Raw genomic sequence first — 25,955 nt, 5'->3', positions numbered from 1 at the left:
CTAGAAGTCAAAATAGCCAGAAGTCTGAGAGCTCTGACAGAGATATCAGCTATTTCTTTCATTTTCATATTTCTATTGTGTTTTCAGTCAGGGCTTATATCAAAAAAATAAAAGTGCCACTGACAAAAACCAAACAGAATGGTAAGTATAGTTCCTGCCGAATCACAATGGCTGGAGTCAAGATCTGGTGGTAAAATACAGGCTAATCTTTCGCTGTCTTAAGGGCTCATTTTCTACTTTAGGCCACTGAAAGTCGAAATTGGATTTTTTCAGTCTGAGTTGCAACTGGGACAGTGAGAGAACAGGACATGGATTTTACCTGCACCGAGGTTGGTTGGCAGGAAAGCAGCCAAGCCCACAATCTTAAATTTGGTTCCCCAGATATTAGACGTGACCTGAGCAAGATAGTTGTGCTGTGGGGGAAAAAAAAGTAAAAGCAAGAATCACAATCTATTTCCATATTTTCTTTTGGTCACTTAGTAAGAATGTTAACATGTATTGCTTAAAAAGCCAGAAGTGTGCACTACCAGAAATATTCATTCCCTACACCATTCTATCATTTTTAAGACCAGAAGCTAACTAGAGCATGCCAGGCACCCATTTTTTTAATGGTGATGCATAGAGCTGGGGGGATGGGGTGGGTGGTTGCTGTGTCCCAGTGTATCTGCATGTGCGTAGCTTAAAAAGCCCACCAAACAGATTTGAACACATTCTTCTTTACCTCTCCTTTTCCCCAACAGCTGGACTAGAGAGTGTACCTAACTTTGAATCCATTTTTATCCTTGATATTTCTCCTGGAAACATCAGTTGCACTGATACCATTATGTCCTGAAACTACTCAATTATCTGTTTCCTCATTCAATTAAATTTTTAAAAATTTAAGAAGTTATCACTATAGGAAAGGCACATGCACATGAGTGTACACGTGTGTGTGTGTGTGTGTGTGTGTGTGTGTATGCAAGAGCAAAAATAAAGATGAACAAAGTACAGCTTTTCAAGGAGAAGATAAGGCTTGCAATGGTGTGTATACAAAGTCACTGAGAAATGTTACAAGGAGTCATACACCAGATGTGCTGGCACATCGTGGCCGAACCAGGACAGGAAGACTTTGTGGAGGTGGCACTGGAGTTAGGTCTGGAAGCACAGGGTCAGAAATAAGGACGAAGAGATGGAGAGGTGAGCCGCAGGCAAGACAAGGGTTCAGGGCAGGGGAGAGGCAAGGGTGGCTGTAGCACCTGGAGGGTGAGGCGAGTTGTGGGGCCAGAAGGGAAAAGCAGGCAGGGCCGGGCTGTGGGGTCTGGGACAGGGGTCTCTCTTGCAAACCCTGGGACTCACTGCAGGGTCAGAATCGGCTTGAGGGGCACAGGAGAAGCATGGATGCGTCTCAGCCAGAACGCCACCTGAGCACAATTCCTGTGGCAGCAAGGCAGCTGAGTGGTGTGGGCAGTGGCGGTGAGCAGGGCAGACAGGTGGGGCAGGAAGGCAGCACATATGGGTCTACTACCTGAGTGATGTCTTCAAAAGGGAACTCTCTCCGTGTTAGGCTGGGCGACCCTATGGAGGGCTTGCGCATGGGCAGCCGAGGAGACCGAGAGATCTCCTGGGCAGCCCGGGGCAGCTTCGGAGATTTCCGGGCCTCGATGCTGATCCTAGGGAGATACCAGGCAGCCATGTGGGAAAGGCGAGCTCTCCCTGCTCCCCACACCCCTTACCCTGTTCCCCCCTTGCCCTGCTCCCCCTTCTCCTTCTCAGTGGCCAGTGCCCTAATCAATGACCAGTGCCTTAATTCAACAAAGTGCTCCCCCAGCTTCTGCTTATGGACATGAGAAAAGAATGATATACTGTATATTAAATAATGTATATTTAAAGATATATTGAGATGAGATCTAACAATTCATTTGTAAGGAACCTCAAGAATTAACTGTCTTTGTCTTTCACTTTCTAAATGTCTACATGCCTTCTGCCAGGGTTTTGCACAATCAGTCCTGGCAAAAATGGCAGGTGGGAAGAGTCCTTTCTCACCCTAAAGCCACAATGATTTTAAAAATTCCTTCTACAACAGTTTGGACTTCAACAAATTTATCCCAGCATTTCACCACCTGCAACATTTAAATCAAATCAGTGAGTCTAAAGTTTTTCTGCTGCTTTTCAATCCCATGTTCTATCTGTGTTCCTCGGTTCCATTATTTATAACATGGAGACAAATGTTTAATGCCAGTCTACCCCAGAGAGGGCTATAAAAAATGAATATGGTAAGGTTTATAGCATTCTAAGAAAAAAATGCATTACGCCTCACATACACTGTTTGTGAACTTGATAAGCAGCTTTGGGCCCTTGAGGAATGAGGAGATGGGGGACTGAGCTGATTAAAGCCATGAGCTAGGACAATCAGCCTTGCTGCTGTGTGGAGGGGTCCAAGTGGGGAAACACCAGAGCAAAGAGGACCAGCCGCAGGGAGGCAGCAATCTCAAAAGGACATTTACAAGTATAGAGTTTAGTTGCATATGTTTTAAATGTCCCCTCTGCTTAAGCAATGGAAAAAGCCTAAATACTGTGGAATTGTAGGAAAGCTCATAATTTTATGTGCAATTTTAACAAGCTTTAAAATAAAGATGAAAAAAATCAATCGGATTGCTGGAGCAACTGAATATATGGGAAAAAATGAACATTTATCCCTAATTCACACCATGCACAAAAATTAATCTGGATATAAAGTTAATCTGAAATGTACATGTGAAATCTAAAACTATAAAGTTGCTGGAAGAGAAGAGAAGAATGTCTTCATGGCCTTAGGGTAGACAAAGATTTCCTAAACGGGACATAAAAAGCACTAACCATAAAAGGATTTCACATATTAAACTACATGGCAATACATATATTGGACAAAGGACTCATATCTAGAACACATAAAGAACTCTTACAACTCAATAAGATTAAAAAAAATAAATAAAAATAAAAAATGGGGAAAAGACGTGAACAGAAAATTCATAAAAGAAAATAGCCAAATGTCCAATAAACATAAAAAGGTGCTCACTATCACCAATCACTGGAAATATAAACTACAATGAGATACCACTACATACCTACCAGAATGGATAAAATTGTTTTTAAAAAAATGACAATACATCTGTTGGTGAGAATGGCAGCACCTGGAACTCTGACACATTGCTGGTGAAATTTAAATTGGTACAGCCACCTTGGAATACTACATATATCTAACCCATGACGCTGTAACTCTCTTCATAAGTGTACACCCAAGAGAAATGAGTGCATATATCCACCAAAACACTTATATAAGAATGTTTATAATGAATTTATTCAAAATAGCCTCAAAGTGGAAACTAACAAATATCCACTGACTGGAAAATAGAATAAACAAATTCTAGTAAATTCAATGTAATGGAATACCATAGAGCAATAAAGAAAAACAAACTACTGATACATACAATGTGGATGAATCTCAAAATCATTATGCTGAGGGCCGGCCCATGGCTCACTTGGGAGAGTGTGGTGCTGGTAACACCAATGCCACGGGTTCAGATCCCTATATATAGGGATAGCCGGTTAGCTCACTTGGGAGAGCGTGGTGCTGACAACACCAAGTCAAGGATTAAGATCCCCTTACCAGTCATCTTAAAAAAAAAAAAAAAAAATCATTATGCTGAGCAAAAAGAAGCCAGATAAACAGAGTACTTATTGTTTGACTCCATTTTCATGAGGTTCAAGAACAAACAAAAGAATCTATGGTGACAGAAGTCAAAACAGTGATTACTTCTGGAAAGTGAGTATCAAATGTTAGGAGCACAAGGGACCTTCTGGGATGATGGATGTATTCTTGATCTTGAACCGGGTGGGGAGACACTGGCATATCAATTGCACAATGAGCTAGGTATTTAAGAATACACATGTGCATGTGTGCACAATGGGCGGAGAGCACCCCTGAAGACTGAGGTAACTTACCTTGGGAGTTTGGGCGATTTGCTAGCTCTGGAGATTTTGGGAGACTTCTTGGCAGCCCAGTCGTCACTCAGTTCGATGTCACTGGAGTCTGAACAGTTGCAGCTGTCAATCACAGTAGAAATCAAGCTGTTCCCATAGATTTCATCTGGTAAGGCACCAACCAACAAATTTAAGGGAAGTTATTATCAATTACACCCTAACAACGATCATTACTATAAACTAAAGCATGGACTGACTCACCGACCTGAGGAAATCCAATAAGGCATTGCCCACTCAACTCCTGACTTACTCATTAATGCCAGGATTCTGCAAATGCTATGTCCCAAGCCATTTGTTTTTTTTTTCCTTTATTTATAACTACTTTTTTAATTGTCTGTTTCTACAACTGGTGCATAAACTCCACAAGGGAAGGAAAGTTGTCTGTCTTGCCCCCTGCTGTAACCGCAGAGACTAGAACAGGTCCTGGGACTTGATAAATACTTCCTGAAAGAGTAAATGAGGATTTTAAGGGGTGAATGTTGTTCCTGAGTATATGCCCAGCATCCTGCTTCTTCAGTGTTGTAATTACATATGTGCAGGCACTGCATCTCTTATGTCTGTCATCAACACAACTAGAAATTTGGTGCATTAAATTAGATCAACACTCAGGAGGCAGAGGTTTTCATCAGGTGTACGTGTGTGTGTGTGCATGTGTGTGTGTGCACACGTGTGTGTATGTATGTGTATGTGTGTTTGTGTATATATGTATGTATGTATGTATAAAGACATTTATTAAAATAAACTGGCTCATGTGACTATGGAGACTGAGAAATCCCAAGTTTAGAGTGCCACCATGGTTGGTTCCTGGTGAGGGCTCTCTTCCTGGCTTGCAAATGGCCACCTTCTTGCTGTGTCCTCACATGGCCTTTCCTTGGCACACAAGCAGAGAAAGAAAGAGATCTCTTTTTCTTCCTTTTCTTATTAGGCCAACTACCAGATTAGGACCATATCCTTATATCCTCATTTTACCATAATTACCTGCTAAAAGTCTCCAAATCCAGTCACACTGGGGGTTAGGACTTCAACACATGAATTTGGGGGGACACAAAGCAGTCCACAGCAAGCTCTGACTAAAGATTCCTTTTGAAAATTTGTGGATTTTCACTAAAAAAATTACTGGGACTCATGCTATCTAACAATACACACTGGTAATTTTTTGAGGAACATATTTGTCGAGTAACTTGATGAACATTTACAACAGTGGATCACAAACTTTAGGGTATAAAAATCACATGGACAACTCATTAAGTCACAGATTTCTAGGCCCCACCTGAGACCTAATAAATCATAACCCAAGGGGTAAGCCTTAGAAACCTGTATTTGAATAAGCACCCCAGGTGCCGTCAACCACATTTTGAGAAACAGTGATGTGGAGGCTTGAAAGAGTTAATCAGCTTTTCATGATGAGGAATTCCTGGCTTCCTCAAGTCAGAAATCCTTTCCTCTTCTGAAATTGTTTACATATACCATTCAGTGGGCCATCAGTTACATTGTGCCTTGCGACATATCTTCTATTTTTCTCATGTGGTATTTAAATCTTGACTTTCCTACTGAACTTTTCAAGTGCTGAAGTTGTCTCGTCACCTAAAAGGGTCTGTGAAAGTAGAGAAACCCTGAGATTACTTAACAATCACAGGAGACCAGAGTACCTCATACGAAATAGGCACTGCCTAAATATTTGTTGATTTGCTTTACTTTACAACTTATAATTCTTTTAATTATAAAAATAAAATATCTCAGTCCCCAACTGACTGTTAGTCAGTTTGTGTTTGATATGAGCTGATAAATGTGCACAGGCACTCAGGTTGTCAGGTCAGGCTTCCAGCAAGTCTGGCCTTTGAAAGACTGCAGCCTCGGGGCCTGACAGCACGCACTCCTGTCCTCTTCTGCAGTGGGAATTTATGCATGCATGGGGAAATACATAAGCTCTTCCTAAGTTATCTTCAACATTTAATCTTAGTTCAGATTTTATAAAATTGTGTCTCGAGGAGGACCCATGCAGGTACTGACATTAGTGAGACGACGTGCTGCTCACCCTGGCTTAGGACTGTCCTGCACACCCCAGCCCCAGTTATTTCTAACTATCCGTGGCTCTTTTCTTCTCTTTTTTCTCCCTTTCCCTGAAGCCACGTTTCCCTTCTAAGTTAACGTTCACTGCTTTCTCTCCTGTTTTTCTCACTGTGCCTTCCTTCCTTCTGAATCTATCTGATCCTCTCCCTCCTTTCTATGTGCTTCCCTACCAGCCCCCAGTTCTTCTACTCGCTCTCTCTGCTCTTTTAACCAGTTTGCTGCATGAGTCAAAAGATGGAAAAAACTGACTAATACCCATTTTTTAAAAGTACAGTTTTCCTGCTTTCGCTTTTATACAGTGACATTGGTAGCAATGTTGCTACAGATGATGAGCGTTTAAAGAACAGCAGGCGGAGGTGTGGCAACTGAATAAAATACAAAAGGGGCAAGTAAGGCCGAGGCTGAACAAGCCCACTGCACTGTGAACTGGGATGACTGGTTACACCATGTCAGGGCAGCCTCAGGGACATCATGAGGGGCAGAGGTCAGTGTAATGGGTAGGGGTGTGAACTGGAGCTAGGAAGTGGAGAGAGCAAGCATGAACTAAGGAAAACAAATCCAACTCAACCAATGTGGTTTCAAGGCCAGATGCCTGCCAGGCCCTGGGTTACAAAGATGACACAGTTCTCTCCCCTCCCTCAGGCCTGCAGGATTCAGCGGGGCAGGCAGACTCTGGAGCACAATGGCTATAGTGTGCTCAGCGGGACAGCAGCAGCCCACTGACAGGCAACAGGCAGAGGACAGTGCTGCTCATTCTGTAGTAGATGACAGGGAAGGTTTACAGGGAGGCGGCAGAATGTCTGAGCTGGCAGGTACTGACAGGTGTATTGTATGGTAACTGGGCTAACATGAAGTGGCACAAAAAAAAGACCAAAGTCCCTTTCCTCTGGAGCCTCATGGTACAGGATCCCAGAGAGAGGTATGCAGCAAGCATCCTGAATACATTAACTGAGAAATGTAAATTAGCACAGGAGGGAGATTTCAGAAGGACAGGTGATTCATCATGTTGAAATCTTTATGGACGAGCAAAACATTTTCACTGTTTATCAGCTAAAAAGCAGTTTAGCAGTGGATTAGTGAGGGGCAGAAGCAGGAGGCTGAGGAGTAGGCTAAAGCTTTGAAAATTTTAATTTTCACATGTACTCTGGGATGGTAGAGACTGTATCGCATGATTTTCAAATTATCTCAATATTACATTAAGGTACTCAATGAGTACCTGATAAAAAACTGTCAGAGGAATCTCTCATTCCTGGAAGACCTGGGCCAGCCTCCCCTTGCTTGAGAGCCAGTGCTTCCTCTCTCCACAGCCTCAACTACCTGAGGCCTTACAGAAGACTGTTAAAAACCTGTAAGAAAGTACATTTAGAGAATTGTTCACTTAAACAGGATTTTGGAAATGTAGTGGTTTCAAGGTTGTTCTGCGCTAGTCAACACAGGCTCACATTTCATAAACAGGCATTACCTCTGCATGGGTTATAAGAAATAATAACATTCCACGACCACCTGAGGACACAATCTCATACCTCCGGCGAGGGGCCCACCTGATTTGCCATCTGTCCGCGGGTCCATGATGACAAACTCCGGCCGCAGCTTGCTGATGCGCCGTCCCTTGAGGATAGGCACAAGCCCGCCCAGGTACTCCAGGTAGAGCGTGTAGCACGGGCCGCCCACCTCTGGGTCATCCTCCGTGCGCTTCATGGTGCAGTGCAGCCGTTCATTGCCCGCTGAGGGGTAGCTGACAAAGTCCCGCATGTTGTTGGGGTCTGGAATTGGGGGCTAGAGGCAGGACATGGGAAGAAAAGGAAGAGCTGGGACTCCAGAGAGAGAGAGAGAAAGAGAAAGTGGGCAGAGGGCAGGTCAGCTAAAAAAGTCACTGTTACTCTGACAGAGCACAGGATGGTGGCTGAGGGAGGGGTGAACCCCGTGGTGTAGAACAGTGATTCTCAACTGCAGGTGAACATGAGAATCTCCTGAGAACTTTTTAAAAATACCTAAGCCAGGATCCCACCTCAGAGAATTAAATCAGCATCTCTGGGGCAGGCCTGGGCATTTCTTCTTTCTAATACAGTATACCAGAGTTGAGAACAACTGATGCAGGACCAATACTGTAAGACAACTTAAAAAAAAAAATCACAACAGATTCTAAAACTCTGATGTTTCAATAAAAAAAACCCCCAACAATCAGACTGATATCTAGAAGCAGAGACGGAACACAAAAAAGAACCTAAGGGGCAGACGGCCCAAGGTTAATGCGGAAACTCACACTTGAACAGCAACTGGGATGTTTATTCCACATGCTCCATAAAACCAGACTTGTTGCTGGAGTTCCGATCATGTAAAAGGTGGCTGGCAGCCAGCACTGGGCGGGGTGGGCCCTCCGCAGCACAGTGGTGAGGAGAGCAGGCCCTAGAGTTGGACTGGGTCCAGTCCTGATTATTCCCCTAACCAGCTGTGGAGTGAGTTACTGAACTTCTGTGAACTTGTTTCTTGATTTCTCAAGTGGGAATAATGGCAGCATCTGCCAGGAAGTCAGGATTGAATAAGACAGATTTTTATAAAGTACTTGGTGAAATGCCTAGTATATAGGAAATGCTGAATAAACATGCCCTCTTTTGATCATCAGGTTGACACAGGAGTGAGGGCAGGGTTACCAGCCTTGCCATGAGAAAGATAATGTCCGTCACACCAGGCACTTCTTGCACAAATAGTGACAATGATGCTCAAGGCCAACCACAGGCAAGGCAGGACGTGGCAGGGCTCTGCAGGGCCACCCCTCATGTGCTCTGGTCCAGAAGCAGCCGAGACCCCTGTGTGCTTGCTCTGACTCCCTCACCCTACCTCTCCTGTCTCTGCCCTCCTGGGGAGCAGCGGGAGCCAACATGGAGAGGAAGGAGGAGAAGGGAGGGTGCAGGGCTTTATACCTTGATGGTGGGGATGAAAGCGGTGGAGAGGTAGGAGCAAAGACGGGGGGGCAAGGTCAGCTTGCTGACGTCCTTGTCTTCTCGCAGGGTGCTGGCAATGGCCTGCTGGCACAGCAGCTGCAGGCTGGACACCCGGTGCTCCACACGCACCACATACAGGGCCGGTCCTGATGCCATCAGCAGCCGAGAGTCCCGGTGGCCCCAGCAGATGGAGATGATGGGGCGCTGCCAGAAAGTGAAGGGAAGATAATATCTAAGCTTTTGCTTTTTGGTAAATAAATAAAAAAAAAAAACCCACGATGCACACTTGTCTCAAGCAAAATAAAGTGAGCTGGGCCGGCCCGTGGCTCACTCGGGAGAGTACGGTGCTGATAACACCAAGGCCCCGAGTTCGGATCCCATATACGGATGGCCGGTTCGCTCACTGGCTGAGCGTGGTGCTCACAACACCAAGTCAAGGGTTAAGATCCCCTTACCGGTCATCTTTAAAAAAAAAAATAATAATAAATAAATAAATAAATAAAGTGAGCTGATATTTTGAGAATATTGGTTTTAAAAGCACAATAGAGAATGTCAAAACTGTATTATGAAATTCAGTATTTTTATTGAAAAGATTCCCAGGTGAGAGCACAAATAAAGCACTGGAGTAGTTTTATAAAGTTCTTTTACATGTATTACTCATTTAATTTGGTGCCATGAAACCTGACTTAGCTCTATATAATGGTGTTCCTGCTAGTAGAGGCAATCACCTTGGTGTCCAGTAACCCATAGTCCTTACTGAAGCGCTGGCTATCTGAATCCCCAAATTACCCAGTGGTGGCTCCCATGGCTTGGGGAGGTGATAAGGAGCTAGACCAGATGGCCCTTCACTTCTGTCCTGATAGGCAGCATTTCAACAGTAGACTTGGGGTCACCAGCTGTGCAACCCAGGAATGATTACATAACTCCTGGAGGCCTCCCACTTTTCTCATGAGTCAAATGGAAGCACAGTGAGGATTGAAGGAGAAGACGGTGACACAGTGCCTCTGGGACCCACCACAGGTTATAACCCACAGGTGTTAAGCACTTCATTCTCAGCCTTCCTCAATGCTGATGGGATGGGGAAGGAAGAGAGAACGCTCTCTGCATGAGGAGAGACAGAACATAGTTCCTATGGTGGCCTCACTAGGGGTTGTGGCCGTCATTTTCTTTGAAAGGCAGGCTGAATCCAAATATGCAAGTTAGAAACATCTTGTACTGAAAAAAACCCTAAGCTCAGGGGTGCCAACTGAGTAAGATCAGCCAAGGAAGAAAGAAAGTGGTGGAGGGCTGTGATGGAGAGCAGCAAAAGATTCTTTCATTCTGATGCAGACAGATGGAGAGCTACCGTAATGAGGTCTCAACAGGTTTCAAACACCAGAAGTGGGAACACCACATCTTTTATATGAATGACAGATAGGGACAGAATTTTCAAAACACTTTAGTGACAAAAATCAGGATAAAATGAACACCTGAAGACGCTTCCTTAAAACAGCCTCCAGAGTCAGCTAATCCTGGTTTCAACTTCAAAGCAAAATGCAAGGCTGAAGATAAGTTATCTCCCATCTCCACTGTGACAACCTGTAGAATGGGATAGTGGCCACAGCACGTGGAGGAGGACTGTGTCTTTGTTGGCTGCAGTGTCTGGAATTCAAAATTAGGGGCTTCTGGAGCACTTTCAAGATAGGCCTTCTTATAAGATGATCCCACACAGAGGGCAGACCCCATAAAAGGGGCCTAATTTAGAGCAAAGCATAATGACTGAAGACAGGGTAGACCAACACATAAAAAAATACACACAAAAATTTCTCTGCTATCATCAACCCCGTAACTTCAGATTAGTACAGAAACGCTATTAGTACCCAAATCATGCTAAATCTTAAAGATATACTGCTGCTCCTTTATCCCTGAGACCCTAAGATAATATTCATAATTGACTGGTTGGAGCTGGCTGCAGAAATACCAGACACTTCTTTCCTCCAACTTTCTATTCTTCCTTAGCCAATCTATTTGACATGCCAGGGGTTACAATGCAAGAACTATATATTTGTCCTCCTGTCCTCTTCCTCCAAGTTCTGCTTTTCATAGCAACTATCTCTGTATAATACTTGATTATACATTTTATATAAAATTATCATAATAAGTATATATCTCTTATATCTTTGTACCCAGAACTCAAACCACTTATACAGACTTTTAAACTGGATGAAAATCCTCCCTGTTACATTTATATGAATAATTACCACCCAATCATAACAAAAATAACCATGTCTTAAACAACTCACTACATTCCAATAGCACCTTAAGGGCTCACATACATCATCTCGCTCAATCCCTTCAACTCTACCACATAGGTATTATTATTCCCACTTAACGTGTGAGGACACTGAGGCTAAGAGACGCTGAGTAACTTAGTTACAGTTAGTAAATGGGAGAGCTACAATACTCACCCCTCCCCAACTCCATAGTTGGTACAATCTTGCTACAAAGTGCTGCCTCTCTTAAGTGTCAGTATGTTGATACAACAGCCTAAAGAATGTATAATGTCTCACTTAAAAATGTAACTATTTGTCGATCATAAATAAAGCAATGAACCCAAATTCTCCCTTTAATCTATTTGGTCAAGGCTATTTTACTCAGAAACAAACCAAATACTAACATGACTATAGAAAAGGCAAATAAACAACAGTAGAAACAGGCTGCATCAACAGCAAACGGATAATGACCTGAACGACTCATTATGGCAGAAGAGAATGCACCGGTCACATGGGCCCACAAGTGAAGATAAATTAGCCAGCTGGTATCGTTAGATGAACACGAAATAGCATGTCTGGGATGGCATGTCTGGAAGGGGAGGGAGGACTGTGCTACCCTAAGCTGGGCATCGTATTAATGCAGAAAACTTAACAATTCTCAGCCAAGTGGGTGTGAGAGGATTTCAGAGATGAAAGGAAAACTAAAACCTGTGAGAAAAGAGCTGAAATTATTTAGCCCGCAGAAGTGATGCCTGCAGTGTCTCAAAGGAATAACTATTATGTGGAGCAAGGTTACCAGGAAATCCCCTCTCTTCTAAGGACAGGACAAGAATACCAACAGGACGTCATATCCATCTAATCTGGAGCACAGCATTCACTTATCTGTCTAAGTCAGCAGAAGTTCATTGCAGTGGGGGTGTGGGGGTAGGCACGTGGGGCATTACATTCATCTATTCTATGTATGATGATAAAGTAGCATCTATCTGGTAACTTTGCCATAATAATCTTTAAGGCTATATAAGGAAAATATGGAAGAATTTATAGGTAATGAAAGATGTCCTCTTGTGTGAAGATTCTGAGGTATGATTGATGTGGGGAAATTAATTATAGTTGAACTTGAACAACTTGGGGGGTTACAAATGCCAACCGCCTTTGCCTGCACAGTAAAAAAAAAATCCATGCATAGCTTTTAACTCCCCCCAAATTTAACTACTAATGGCCTACTGTTGACCAAAAGCCTGACCAATAACGTAAACAGTTGATTAATACATATTTTGTATGTTATGTGTATTATATATTGTATTCTTACAAGAAAGTAAGCTAGAGAAAAGAAAATGTTATTAAGAAAATCATAAAAGGAAATACAATTACAGCACTGTACTGTATTTGTCAATACCAGAAGTTTGTATCACCTGCTTACAAGATGAATCACCTGTCGGTACCTGCATCAAGATTTCAGCATCCCTTCAAGACCTGTAAGTCTGTAGCAAGTCACTTTATAACAGGTCATCATACTTTTTTAAGGTTACATTTCCTGTTGGCGCTAATTTTTTCTGTGCTGTTTACTGGAACTCCAGCCTGTCAGGCCCTCACTACAAACATTCTGTAGTTTTGGGAAGAACGAGAGTCAAGATGAAGGTAGCTGCAGCATCTCACAGACACGGCTTTGGCCACTCTGTCCTCTAGGCGGCACTGGACCAAAGAGTGCCAGTCCACTGCCTGCCTGCCCACAGACGTCCCCACACAGGGGATCCTTCCTCCCTGGGAACCCACCTGCTGGGAGAGCTGCTGCAGGAGAGAAACAAACCAAATGTTCAACTCTAGTTAACCTCGGGACACACAGGGTCCACACAAATGCAGCTCTCACAGATTAATGTTTGTGTCTGAGCAGGTGCTGTCTGCTAGGGAAACATTTGCTGTAAGTTTGTGGATGTAATCTCTTTCTCAAATCACACAAGATACTACTTTAAGAACTGAAGGCTAGAACTGTGGAGCTGGTGACATTCAAATCTTAACTCGTGTGGGAGTTCACATATTTCACACATCTACATTCCCGGGCAGAAGGGTGGGCAAATGACCTGCGTTCCAGCCAGTGGTGGTGGCAGTCAGACAGCGCAGCGCGATAACTAGCACGCGCAGAGGTGCTGCAGTGGTCACCATGGCAGGGTGCAGGTGAGTGGTTATGGAGGGTCATGTTGGTCATCTCAACTGCCTCCCTCTCCAGACGCGTGGCCTCCCCAACGTCACATACAAGAAGCGGAGAGTTAGTTTGTTCTACTTACTCCCCTGCTCCGGCGATATGGAACCTGTTAGTCAATGACCAGTTTCAACTCCTCACTGTGGCACCTCATCTCCTGCCTCTACACAATACACACCGTGCATCATCCAATCATTTATGCATCTATTGAGCTGTTAATCAGTGACTCAATAAGAATGCGTTAAATGTAGACAATGGGCCAGATACACTCGAGGTACGTGTATTGCTTAACAACAGGGATGTTTTCTGAGAAGTGCATCAATAGGTGATATCACTGTTGTGTGGACATTATACAGCACACTTACACAGACCTAGATGGGCTTGCCTAATGTACATCTAGGCTACATGGTTATAGCCCTTATAACTGTATGGGACCACCATCGTATATGTGGCCTGTCACTAACAGAAATGTCGTTATGCAATGCATGACTGCATTAGGGGATCAACACTGAGCAAAATAAACTCCCTGCCCTCATGGAGCATCCAATCTGGGGTGGTAAAGACAGAGATTTATATGTTACTATCTTTGACAGGGACTACCTGATAATATCAGGTAGTGAAAATGCTATGAAGTAAAAACAGAGTGGGGTGAGAGGCTAGAGAAAGAGCCAAGGGTCATTTCAGATAAGGGGAAGCAAGGAAGGAAGACTGCTCTAAGGAGAGAGTTTGAGCAGCGGTCTGACACGAAGGAATTTTTAAAATTGTCATTGAAATCTTCCTCACTATACGAGGGTACTTCAAAAAGTTCGTGGAAAACCAGAATTGAAAACTAATCTTTCAATGAATCTTTCCATGAACTTTTTGAAGTACCCTCATGTTACTATTTTGGTATACAGTGGTGAATTGGATAGTTTCCAAAACACATATGAGGGACAAAAAAACAAGGTGTCCTTTACATATTAAAGATAAGCTGTTAGAACAGGATTAAAGTCAGAAGACAAGAAAAGGATCAAAACCAACTACACTGGCCTAAGTCAGGGAAATCAAGGCAGTCCAAGCACAAGGCTTCTGGCTGATGGAGGCCCCGTGGGCCCAGGGGTCACTTCCCTGTGGCGGTCAGAGGGCTCCCCCAGCCTGCCTTTCCCACACTTTGTTGCTCCTTTCCACAGCTGCCCCTAAGAAGAAGGGGGTGCTCTCAGAGGAAATGCACCTAACAGAAGGGGATGTTTCTTGTTTGTACAGCGTGTGCAAAATAGTTCACTCTAAAACAGACCAAAATGGTGATTGGTCACCATCAAACTGTGATGGATGGAGCCACAGACAGTTTTGAATATAAAGTTATAATGATTTCACCACCAACTGAGTTGTAGTAACAAAAGCTAGCTCAAAATTCAGTCAGCCAAATCTCAGTTGAAAGAACACAACCATTTGTGTATTTTTGTAAGCAGACAACAGCCACAAAGGACTTTATTTACAGAAAACAACGGTGAAAGCACAACCATGGTATCTTCATGAGAAGAGGTAGAGTTTTTCCTCAACGAAAGAGGCAAATATTTTTGCTATAGGATTCTCCTTCAGTCTATGATAATGAATGCAATCTCTTATCTGATTTATCAGTTCCCACACCTATCTTCCTCCTCCTCCTTTCTTAATTTTTTACCCAAATATCTCACATCAACAGCTGAAGTTTACATAATATATGGTGATCACCCCAACTTGACTTTAATGCCACCAGCTCATTAAACAAAACAAAACCCAGACTCAAATTATCGAAGCCTCCAAACTTTAGTCAGTAGTGCTAACTCTAAAAATCTATTAACAGATTATCAGATACACACGTATTTATAGATAGTCACAGACAAAAGCTAATAGATAAATTACAGAATTTTAAATTACAACATGTAGGACGGAAAGGAAAATAAATTATAGTATATTTCCATATACGAGCTTTAGCCACAGGCAATGCTGTTACGAGTAAATCAAGAGAATCAATTTTAAAGCTGATGCCACCCCAAGTTTGTATCGGGCAACAGCTTTGTATGCAATAACCTACAATCTAATTAACTTGGAAATAAATTACCCAATTGAAATTGCATTTAGTCCTTTTTATAAGCAGTCCAATAAATTGCCTAACTTCCTTCCTGCTGTAAAAATGTCCCTGCCTTTGGACTCCTTGAATAGCACAGCACAGATCACATGTGATTTTAGAATCATTACACACAAGAGTTAAGTTGGTGCTACCTATAATTAATGTTGTACTTGATTTTTAATGGCACCATTATTTAACTTTATATTATTAAGGCAATTTTTTCAATGGTTGAAATGGACCCTCAAATAAAGAAAAGAATCAATAATTTTTAAATGCTGAGATACTACAGGGATATTTTTCTTCAGAAGAAGACCAGTCAAGCCCCTCTCTTATCCTTGAGCCCAATTAGTTTAAATTCAAGACCCACGTTAGTTTCATGTGATAGTTGATGAGGATTTTACAATGGTTAAGGCCCATTGAACCTCTACTACATTCTAGGCACAGTGAAGGTCAGAAAAATGAAGAAAACATGGTCTTTGACTTCAGGAAAATAAGACAAATAGACAAAAAAGCATAATGTATGCCAGAGGGATAATTAATACATTATTAATTATTTCAAGGGCTCATAGAGAAGAGGGGTCGCAATCTGATGGGAAGATTTAAGACAATGTGACTGAGCTGGCATTGGGAAGGATGGATTTCTCTGAGCTGAGATGGCAGAGAAGGACATTCTCTGTAGAGGGAACAGAACACCGGCAGGGAAATTGCCCAAAGTCAGACACAATAGTGGCCAATAATGCTGAATGGACTTGGAGTGTGTTTCACCACTTGAGTTCACAGATATTCTAATAAATGCAAAAGCTTGATGACCTGAGAAAGAGCTGAAAATTCCCTTCCTTTCCTACTTGCCTTTCAGTTAGGCTAGAGATGGAAAGCTAGTATGGGATTTGATCATAAAGCCTACTGATTCAAACAATCAACAGAAGGACTAAAGAAAGCCTGTGTTGACACCTGTCTACTCACCAACCCACTGAACAAATATTTACTGAGCACCTACTATGTTCCAGGCAATGCACTGGCACAACTGTAAACAAGGTCATCTCTCTTTCAATCCCAATTCCAGAGGAACTCCAACATCTATGCGTATATGATTCCAGATACCCTGGCCTCATTTCATCACAGAGAACTACTTCACTTCTATAAAAGGGATCTGAAATTTCTATCCAACCACAACTTCTCACTCCGTTTTTACCACTTCTTCTTGAACACGCCTTCTCATGACTTTATACTTCCCAGTCTCAGGTCAAGAAGTACCTAACCACCCAGACTCCACAGAGACCCATTTTCATAATATCCTTAGCAGTTCCCCAGATTCCTTTCACTTTCTGGGTCTATCTGCTACACTAACCTTTCCAATTCCTAATTTCAGGCAATCTAGCATTGTAGCAAAGCCATGACAGCACTGATGCTCACTGTAAAACCATGCCATCCGAATCCAGCTGGGACTCACGTCAGCTTATTCTTTCAAGTGGCTCCTGCATCATATTCCCCACGGTACTGATGCCAAACCTTCCCTGCACTTTTCATCCTGCCTTTGGTTTACTGAGAAGATAGAAGTTGTCCTGTAAAATGTGCTTTGGTTCCCTCCTTTCCTAAACATCCCCTGGCTCTTCCCACAATCTCTCCTTCCTGCACATCTCTTCCAGATTAACCTCCCCATGGTATGCAAACCCACACCTTCCAACCTGCACTGGGCCCCTAACCCATGCTGTTCTTTGCTTCCTTATTTCTTCTTCTTGCCCCAAAGCCTTATTATTTGCTTACAAAACATGGTAGTATCTCTCCATTTCAAGTTACTATCCTCTCTTTGCCTTCCCTCAAACCTTGTCAAAACAGTACTTTACATCTGCTGCCTCTATTTCTTCACCAGCCGCTTTGTTGCTAATTCTTTATCTTGGCTGTCACAGCTATATCTCCAGCACCTAGAACAATTCTTGGCATACAGAGGGCCCAATAAAGATCGACTGGAAGAATGAGCAAATCTTTTACAATGTGACTCCCATCAATATTATTCTGCTGAGACCATTCATTGACCTTAACACCTCCAAATCCAATTTTCTCATGTCTACATTGAACTGTCATTCTCTTGCTTGACATATTTCCTTTAATGGTTCTTTATGACATTCCTCTTCTATCTCCTTCTTCCTTCTGCTGCTTGTTAAATGAAAGCTATTATTCCACTACCCAAGGTTCTGTGCTTGGCCCTTTCCTCATTTCCCCTTTCTCTCCATTCATTCCCTTAGCATTTAATACAATTTCATTTCTCCAACTGTGGCCTCCATGCAGAGATGACTATCTTCAACCAGTCTCTTGCCTGAGTTACAGTTCCACATCCCCAACTGCCTCCTAAACGTCTCCACCCAGATATGTGGCTGGGACCACTAACTGAAACCATCTGCTTTCACTGACACGGGCATTGTCCCCCTCCTCCCGGTATCAAAGAGCCAAGTGTCTATCATGTCTCAGAATCCTGTCTCCTCCACTCTACTTTGCTGTCCTGGCTTTCCTTCCATATTCCTTCTGGCTGGGATTAGAGCAACACTGCCGTGAGGTTCAGTCTTCCCAGAGCCTGCCCTGCCTCTCCCTTGCTCATAAAACAAACATACAAAAGGCCAAATGAAGTCTAAACATCTTGGCCAGTGCTGTGGTCTGAATGTGTCCCCCACAAATTCATGTTGAAGCCTAATCTCCGTTGTGGTGGAATTAAGAGCTGGGGGCTTGGGGAAGTGATTAAGTCATGAGGGCTCTGTCCTCATGAATGGGATCAGTGCCCTTATAAAAAGAGGCTGAAGGCAGCTGCCTCCCTGCTCCCGCCCCTTCCGCCATGTGAGGACTCAGGAACAGGCACTATCTATAGAGCAGAGAGCTAGTCCTCACCAGACAACAAATCTGCTGGCCCCTTGATCTGGGACTTCCCAGCTTCCAGAACTATGAGAAATACATTTCTACTGTTTATAAACAGTCTAAGATATTTATTATGCAGATGAAAGGATTAAGATAGCCAGGCATTCAACACCTGTGTCAGACATTTAGTCCTAAGGCACTTTCCTAGTCTTATTTCCTGTTGCTGCCCTTTACATAATCTATGCTATAGTCAAACTATATTCTATTTCTAAAACAAATTTATTAGTAGGTTTTGTTGGTTTTCGTTTTTAGAAATCATGTTATGATTGCCAGTAGCTAAAGACACCAAGAGATAATGCAAATGGCAAATAAATTTAAGTTATCTGATCCCTGAGTATTACACAACTCACCCAGCAATGCACAGCAATAAGATGGGCAATACCAAGGCTCACTGGTTCATTCAACCACTACTTACTGAGACTTGACAAGGAGCCAAGCGCTGTTCTAGGCACCTGAATGGCAATGGTGAATAAGACATCTGAGGTTGTAGCATTCATGGCTCTTACATTCCAGTGGGATGCAACAACTAAATAAAGAATTCCAGGTGACAGGTGCTAAGACAAATAGCACAATAAAACAACAAGTAACTGTGAGGAAGTGCAGTACTTCAGGGAGCGCATCATGGAAAGCCGTTTCTAGGAGGTGAGACATGAGCTAAGACCCAAGGGTGAAGGCAAGTCTGTCTTGAGAAAAGCCAGGAGAAGATCCTGTGCAGATGAAACAGCCGAGGGCAGCCCTCTAGGATGGCACATGCAAAATATGGCAATTAAGACAGAATGGCTGGTACATGGGACAAGGAGGACACACTGGATGAGACTGGGGGAAGACACAACATGGAGCAAGCATGTAGGGAGGGAGGGCTTGTGAGAGGAAATCAACAAGGAGTTATCTGCAAGACTGACATGCTGAACAGAAACCTTGCAATGTGGTGTGATGGTGACGGGTTCTGGAATAAAATCTGTTCCAGAAGGAAATACTGACAGACATTGGGCTTATTACCTTCGCTGAGTGCAAGTCTCCAAAAAGTAGCAAATTCTGTTTTTTCTTTAGCGTATTTCCTTAATTCACGGTGTAGTGAAATTGCTCTATGGCCAGCTACAGCCCCAGCGTGTTGCATGTGGGCTGCAACAAGTTTGTTCAAGTGGCTTTTTCATTCAATAATAACCCAACTAATAAATTTATAGAATACTTGTATGTGTAAGGCACTGCAGGTACAACAATAAACAAGAGGGACAAGGACCCTGCTTTCAATGAACATGGAACAGACTTTGAAGGAATAACGACAAGTTTGCTGAACACTGCCAGAAATAGAAGGGTAGGGTGCTATGGGGTCAGTACAACCTAATCGTCTGGGATGCCTCTGCTCAGACAACAGGACAGAGTGGCCGGCGAGGTGTGGGGATAAGCGTGTACAGCTGAGGGGACGGCATGGTGCAAAGCTCAGAAGACAGTGGGCATCTGGGAAAACCAAGGAACAAAAAATCCAGAACGGCAGGGTCAGAGGAGGATGGAATAGTGAGTGCTAACTCTAGAGAGGACTTAGGGCCATGAGAGAAGAGTCAAGGCTAACCGGCTCCCGGCTTGCGCAGCTGATGGAGGACAGGCCATAACCTGGAGGAGGAGGAGCATGTCAGTGAGGCGGAAAACGGTGAGTTTTGAGTATGCTGAATTTGGAGGTGAACTAAATATGCTGAATTAGAAGATGGCTAATAGGTTGTGAAGTAAGCAGTGGGTGTACACAGGTCTCTTTCCTAGACGTCTGACCATCAGAGACACAGTAATCAAAGCTGTAGAAGTGGTGGAAGTGGCCTGAGGAAAGCTGACTAAGAGAAAGAACCAGGCAGAGCTGGAAACACTCACAAATAGCAGGTGTAGGACTCCTTTCCCCCAAGTTATTACAACACCTGGCAAATAGTCCTAACTCAAAATTGAAGGCATTTACGTGCAATTACGTATCTGTCTTCCTTAACTAGCTTCTGAGCTCCTGGGAGACATGGAGCACGTCTTCTTGTTTAGCTCTGAAACACTAGCAATTAGTACACCTCTCAAGTACTGAAACACAGTCCGCCTCAAAATGTTTGCTGGATGCTTAAACAAATGAGTGAACAAATATGCTTATCTGCATCAGAAGATATTACACTGTCAAAAGATAATATTTAAATCCTACAACTCAACAACAAAAAAGCAAATAACCCAATTAAAAATTGGGCAAAGGACTTGAACAGACATTTCTCCAAAGAAGACATACAAATGCCTCGTAAGCACATGAAAAAATGCTCAACATCACTAACCATCAGGGAAATGCACATTAAAACCACAATGAGATTAATACTCCACACCCAACAGAATGGCTGCTACCAAGAAAGCCCCCAGAATAACAAGTACTAGCAAGGATGGAGAAACTGGATCCCTTGTGCAGTGTTGGTGGGAAAGTAAAATGGTGCAGCTGCTATGAAAAATAGTGTGGTGGCTCTTCAAAAACTTAAAAGTAGAATTACCATATGATCCAGAAATTCCACTTCTGGGTCCACATTGAAAAGGACTGAAAGAAGAGACTCAAAGAGATATCTGTACATTCATTATTCAGTACAGCCAAGAGGGGAAGAGAACCCAAATGTTCTTCGATAGATGAATGGGTAAACAAAATGTGGTATATTCATACAGTGGAATATTATTCAGTCTTTAAAAAGAAGAAAATTCTGACATACTCTACAACATGGAGGACATTAGGCTAAGTCACAAAAACACAACTGTTGTATGACATAGGCAGATTCAAACTCACAGAAACAAAAAGTGGAATGGTGATTGCCATGGCTTGGGGTAGGGGGAAAAGAGAAACAGTTGTTCAATGGATATAGAGTTTCAGTTTTGCAAGATTAAAAAGTCCTGGAGACTGGTTGCACAATAATGTAATATACTTAGCACTACTGAACTATAAACTTAAAAATCGTTAAGATGGTTTTATTTTATGTGCATTTTACCACAATTAAAAAAGAAAAGATATATTTAAATAATTAATGTCTGCATCTGATTACAAATTTCCCAAATCTGGTATACCTGCCTCTCAGGCGAGCTGGGCAAGGTTAGGACAAAAGATCCTTGCTTATTATCACCTCCCTTAATTATCAACTCCCTCCCAGACCTGTCTCTATTATACCTTGCTGAGAATTTCATCCTCTGCTATAAGTGACCCAGAAATGAACTGGTCTAAAGATTTCTGGGAAATAAAAAGAAATAGAAAGAGGCCTACTTGTGCATACCTTCTTAAAGACTTTTAAGCTTTTTTTACTTATTGTTTAACAATAATTTAGTTAAAATATAAAAGTATATCATGAGCATAATAAACATAAAATTAGAGTGTGATGGGGTTCAGGACATGCTGTCCCAATATATGACTGTGGGAGACCAGAATATACCACTCCAAGTATGTCTCTTTGGCATAAGGGTAATTTGAGCTGGTTATTTTGAGAAACTGCAACACAAGGTAATAAGCTCTGAAAAGTTACCCTTTTGTAGGTGATATTTACATCTTTAAAGGAAATCTCCATTTGTAAGCACGTCTCCCTGTCTGCACCAAGAAGAGAAGAAGGACTGAAGGGCATGTAGTAAGCTTAAATCTGCATAACAAACCTTACTCCTGTTTTATGGTGCTTTTTTAAAAAAACCAGGCCTTTCCCCACACCCTTCTTTCTTTGTTTCAGCAAAGTATTTAAGCCTGAAGTCTGAGACAATGCTTTGAGATCTACTCTAGCAATTTACTAATTTCTCTGGGTTACCTCCCATGTATATAGGAGGTGTACATATTATTAAACTGCTATTTGCTTTTTAATCTATCCTTTATTGAAGGGAACATCATATAAGAACTCATGAAGAGAGAAGAAAATTATTTTCCCTCCCTTACAAGTGAATAAATGAAGATTTAGCATTCATTTCTGAAAGTTTCTGATTGAAGTTAAACACCAGCTCACTCTGCTTGTTCACTGTCCATTTACCTGACTGAGAAACGGGATAAAGCATTCTGGTTACAGGCAAAAACTGCTTTCTCCCGTATTTCTCCTAGTCTATAAACCACAATTTAATTAAGGTAAAGAAAAGATCAAAATAAATTTGGTAAGTATAACCAGAATAATCAACTCATGAGTATTCAACAAAGATTGGGGGAATCCCAACACGGTGGCATTACTTCTTAAAAGTGGCCAGTGATGAAGATTGCATGAAAATAATCTAAGTAATTCATTTTCAGAAATGACTTATCTGAGGGTGTTTTAACTGATTCAGGCCCAGTCCAGCACATTCCCAGAGGAAAGTTATCTGACTGGTCCAGAACATTCCAGGAGGGTCGGGTTGCTGAAAAGATAGAGCTCTCCTTGAGATGGTAAATTAGTCACTAGCCCCCATTGTTTTCTTCATTCTCTGGTGTTTCTCCTTTCACAGGGCTTTAGCAGGGCTTTTTTGTGGGTTTGTCTTGAGCCCTCAGACAAAGAAATTTCTTACAAGGTAAGAAATCAGGGTAATATATCTTAGGTGCGTCCGGGAAGATTGTGCACCCCATAGTACTCTCAGCCAGTGAGGAACTGGTGGGAGGGACTTGCGTACTAGGGAATAAATTGCTTGCTACAGCCCTTTTTCACGTGCCTGCATAAGATCTTACAAGACCGTAATTAAAATCTCACTTCACTGTACCTTGTGTCTCCATGTCCATCCTTTGGCATTGGACAGGTGAGGGCATTTCTCACAAAGATGTACCCAAGTTTCTTAAGAATGTCTTTACCTGCACAAGTGTGTCCAGTGTGAAGATGTGTTCCCCACGGACGTTGTAGAATTTGACCATGGCATTCTTCAGAAGGGGACCGTTGGGAAGCTCACCAAGCTGGGTCTGTCGTTCCATTCCAGCAACTGCCAGCAAGTCCCCCTGTGTGCACCACTGGGCCACCACCTCTAAATCACAAAGAAGAGATGGTCAGCACGAAGACATGGCCCTTCCTCAACTGTCACATGGCAATGTGATTCTCTGTCTTTAAAAAAGTAGTTTAAAAAAGAGATGCTAAACAAATACCAAGTGGTTCTTCCCCTTTCTCTGAAGACAGTACAGACTCAACTCTACAGGTGTTTGGTACATGGATGGGGCTTGCAGCTCCCCTGAACCATAACTAAATCAGGTAGAAAACCAGATATAATAAAGTCGCCATGTTAAATATCTATCTCGACTACCAGCATTTCCATAATGAAACTTATAGAACTTTTTTTTTTAGAGAAAGCAAGTAAGACAATAAAACCTATGAGTGTAGGTCATGTAAGTGCTTGTTCCACTGTTGTACCTTCCAGTCCCAGAGATGACTCAAAGAGTTTATAAACTCTAAAAGTAACAAGTAAATCAAAAGCAAAGCTTAAGTTTATATTCATTTGATTTCTGGGCACCACTGAGCAGATTAAGTTCAGATAAAGAACATACATGCATATGAGGGCCCTGATTTTTATTTGACATCTGATGATGTTGTGGGGGCTTAGAAAAAAAAAAAAAAAAAAAAACTCCTGCTGGGTGGTAGTACTGTCAGAGAAATTTTCACAGTGGAGATTTGATGCCCACCTACAAGCCATTCAGTGCCTATAAGAGATGGCTAATTAAATAGTTGTCTTATACTAATGTGAGCAATTTACTTATTTCTTCCTGGTAAAAAAAAATGCTATTAGCACTAATAAGATTTATAGCATATTTTTTTCTCCCTCACGATCCTATAACCATAATCTGGCGTACACAGAGATCTCTGAAGTCTAGAAGTAAGCGGCCTGTCTTGCACAGAGACTGGACAGAATTTAAAGAAGGCACTCTGCCATGACAGGCACACATGACCACAACACCCATCCTACTCATGTACGGTACCAATTCTGACGCTATCACCAGTGCATTTCACCTCCCTTGAAAACTGGAAAGAATTCCCTGGGGTAGGACAGTTTTCCAGGCCCAGGGAACTGAGCTTTCTCATCAAGTTAGCTACAGAAGAGAAGCTAGGAAGCCAAAGAGGGCTGAGGTGAAGCAGTTATAGATAAACACAAAATGGAAATAACTTTTAACAATCTGAAATTGTGAAAGTATCAATAAAAGGGATTTTTCTCTTTTTTTTCTAATAAAAGGAGATGAATACATTTAAGTACAAACCAGGAAATGAAAAATAACTTAAAAGAATCAAGTAAACACCCTGGTAAGTAAGATTTTTAAGAAGATGGGAGCTGGATGTTAGAGGATTTGTGCATACACTAAACATGCTCTGGATATTCAATGCGTAGTCTATCTAGTGAAAAGTCTGGTCATGATTATAAACAGAAATGAACTTCCCCGCACGACAGCTTCAAATACATGAGGAAACCCAAAGGAATAGCAACTAACACCAACACACAAAGAGATAACAAGGAAGAAGGAGTTAAAATTTCTTAGGATGGAATTATCACTGTAATATTACAGAATACGCATCAAGTTTCCAACGCTCCTCATCTGACCTGCTTTCGTTAGTGGGTGTGTAAATAACCGTACCATTCTTTTATTTACTTTTTAAATGAAATTCTTTCAATTTTGTCAGGAGGTGGTTTTTTCCAACAATAAAGTGGGTTATTGCCCTGCAGGGCTGACCTAGACCTTCACTGCACTCAGACTGCTTAGAGATGAATCAAGCGAGACCTAAGTACTCACAGGATCCCTGTTCGTGGACAGCCTCTGTGTATCTGAGCAAGAATGAGTCCAAATATTTACGGGCAAACTATTAGGGACTTCACTAATGCAATGCAAAATTATGCTGAGATAGTTGTCATCTGCAAAGACAAGTCACTCTTTCAAAAAGAATAAATTCCATACAAATAATACCATTTCTATTTCTGATGATTATAGAACTTGGAGCGACAAGGGATGCAGCAACAGATGTCACTCTTCTGACATTAGCATGAACAGTCCTGATCCACATGATGGGGCCCCAGTTGCCAGGGGAACAGTCTGCCTGACATGAAGACTTCAGGAGTGGGACTAAGAAAGAATAACCTTGAGTTCAATGTCAACCAGGGTTAAGTAAGTACTCTATAGGGGCTGAATTCCTATGGTTGGTGTTTAAAATTCTCCTAAATTAGTGAGAAAGTAAAAGTAAAAGCAAACATTCATTCAATTTCTAGATGTCACTATGATAAAGAAGAGAAGCATACAGAGAAACCTAGATACAGTTGGGACAGAACTTTTCTGTTCAGAAATTTTTTGTAAACTATGTGTCTTATTTTAAAAAACAATCCCCAGTACCTTTGCCCAAGGTTTCTGTAATATTTGTTTGAATCTCTAAAAATCTGTTTTAGAACATAAGCTAGAAGGAACAAGCTAGTGCCTTACTCAGTAACCCTCCTTTCACTTTCTGGAGCTCCAGGCACAGGGTCTCCAATGCTTTCCAGCAGAGATCTGGGGAGTTCCAAAGCGTAAAAGAAGTCCATGCACCTGAGGCATGTATTTTTCCCTATGATTTTGGGGTGTG

General features: G+C 42.2%; 1 protein-coding gene across 10 annotated transcripts in view; it reads right to left on the bottom strand.

The window, feature by feature from the left end:
* The window catches only part of TULP4 (TUB like protein 4), a 246,577-nt gene that overhangs the window by 19,127 nt on the left and 201,495 nt on the right, over nucleotides 1-25,955 (bottom strand). For all 10 annotated transcript variants that reach the window (XM_063097967.1, XM_063097972.1, XM_063097969.1 and 7 more), the window contains 6 exons: nucleotides 23,225-23,391; nucleotides 8,991-9,215; nucleotides 7,611-7,845; nucleotides 3,961-4,105; nucleotides 1,505-1,649; nucleotides 320-413 (listed from right to left, as the gene is read on the bottom strand). In XM_063097967.1, coding sequence (XP_062954037.1) covers nucleotides 320-413; nucleotides 1,505-1,649; nucleotides 3,961-4,105; nucleotides 7,611-7,845; nucleotides 8,991-9,215; nucleotides 23,225-23,391 — 1,011 coding nt within the window. The remainder of the gene's footprint in view (nucleotides 1-319; nucleotides 414-1,504; nucleotides 1,650-3,960; nucleotides 4,106-7,610; nucleotides 7,846-8,990; nucleotides 9,216-23,224; nucleotides 23,392-25,955) is intronic.

Source organism: Cynocephalus volans, chromosome 5, assembly GCF_027409185.1.
Source record: "Cynocephalus volans isolate mCynVol1 chromosome 5, mCynVol1.pri, whole genome shotgun sequence".
Lineage (NCBI taxonomy): Eukaryota > Metazoa > Chordata > Mammalia > Dermoptera > Cynocephalidae > Cynocephalus > Cynocephalus volans.
Note: the sequence above shows the minus strand (reverse complement) of the source record. Positions and strands in the feature narration are given on the sequence as shown.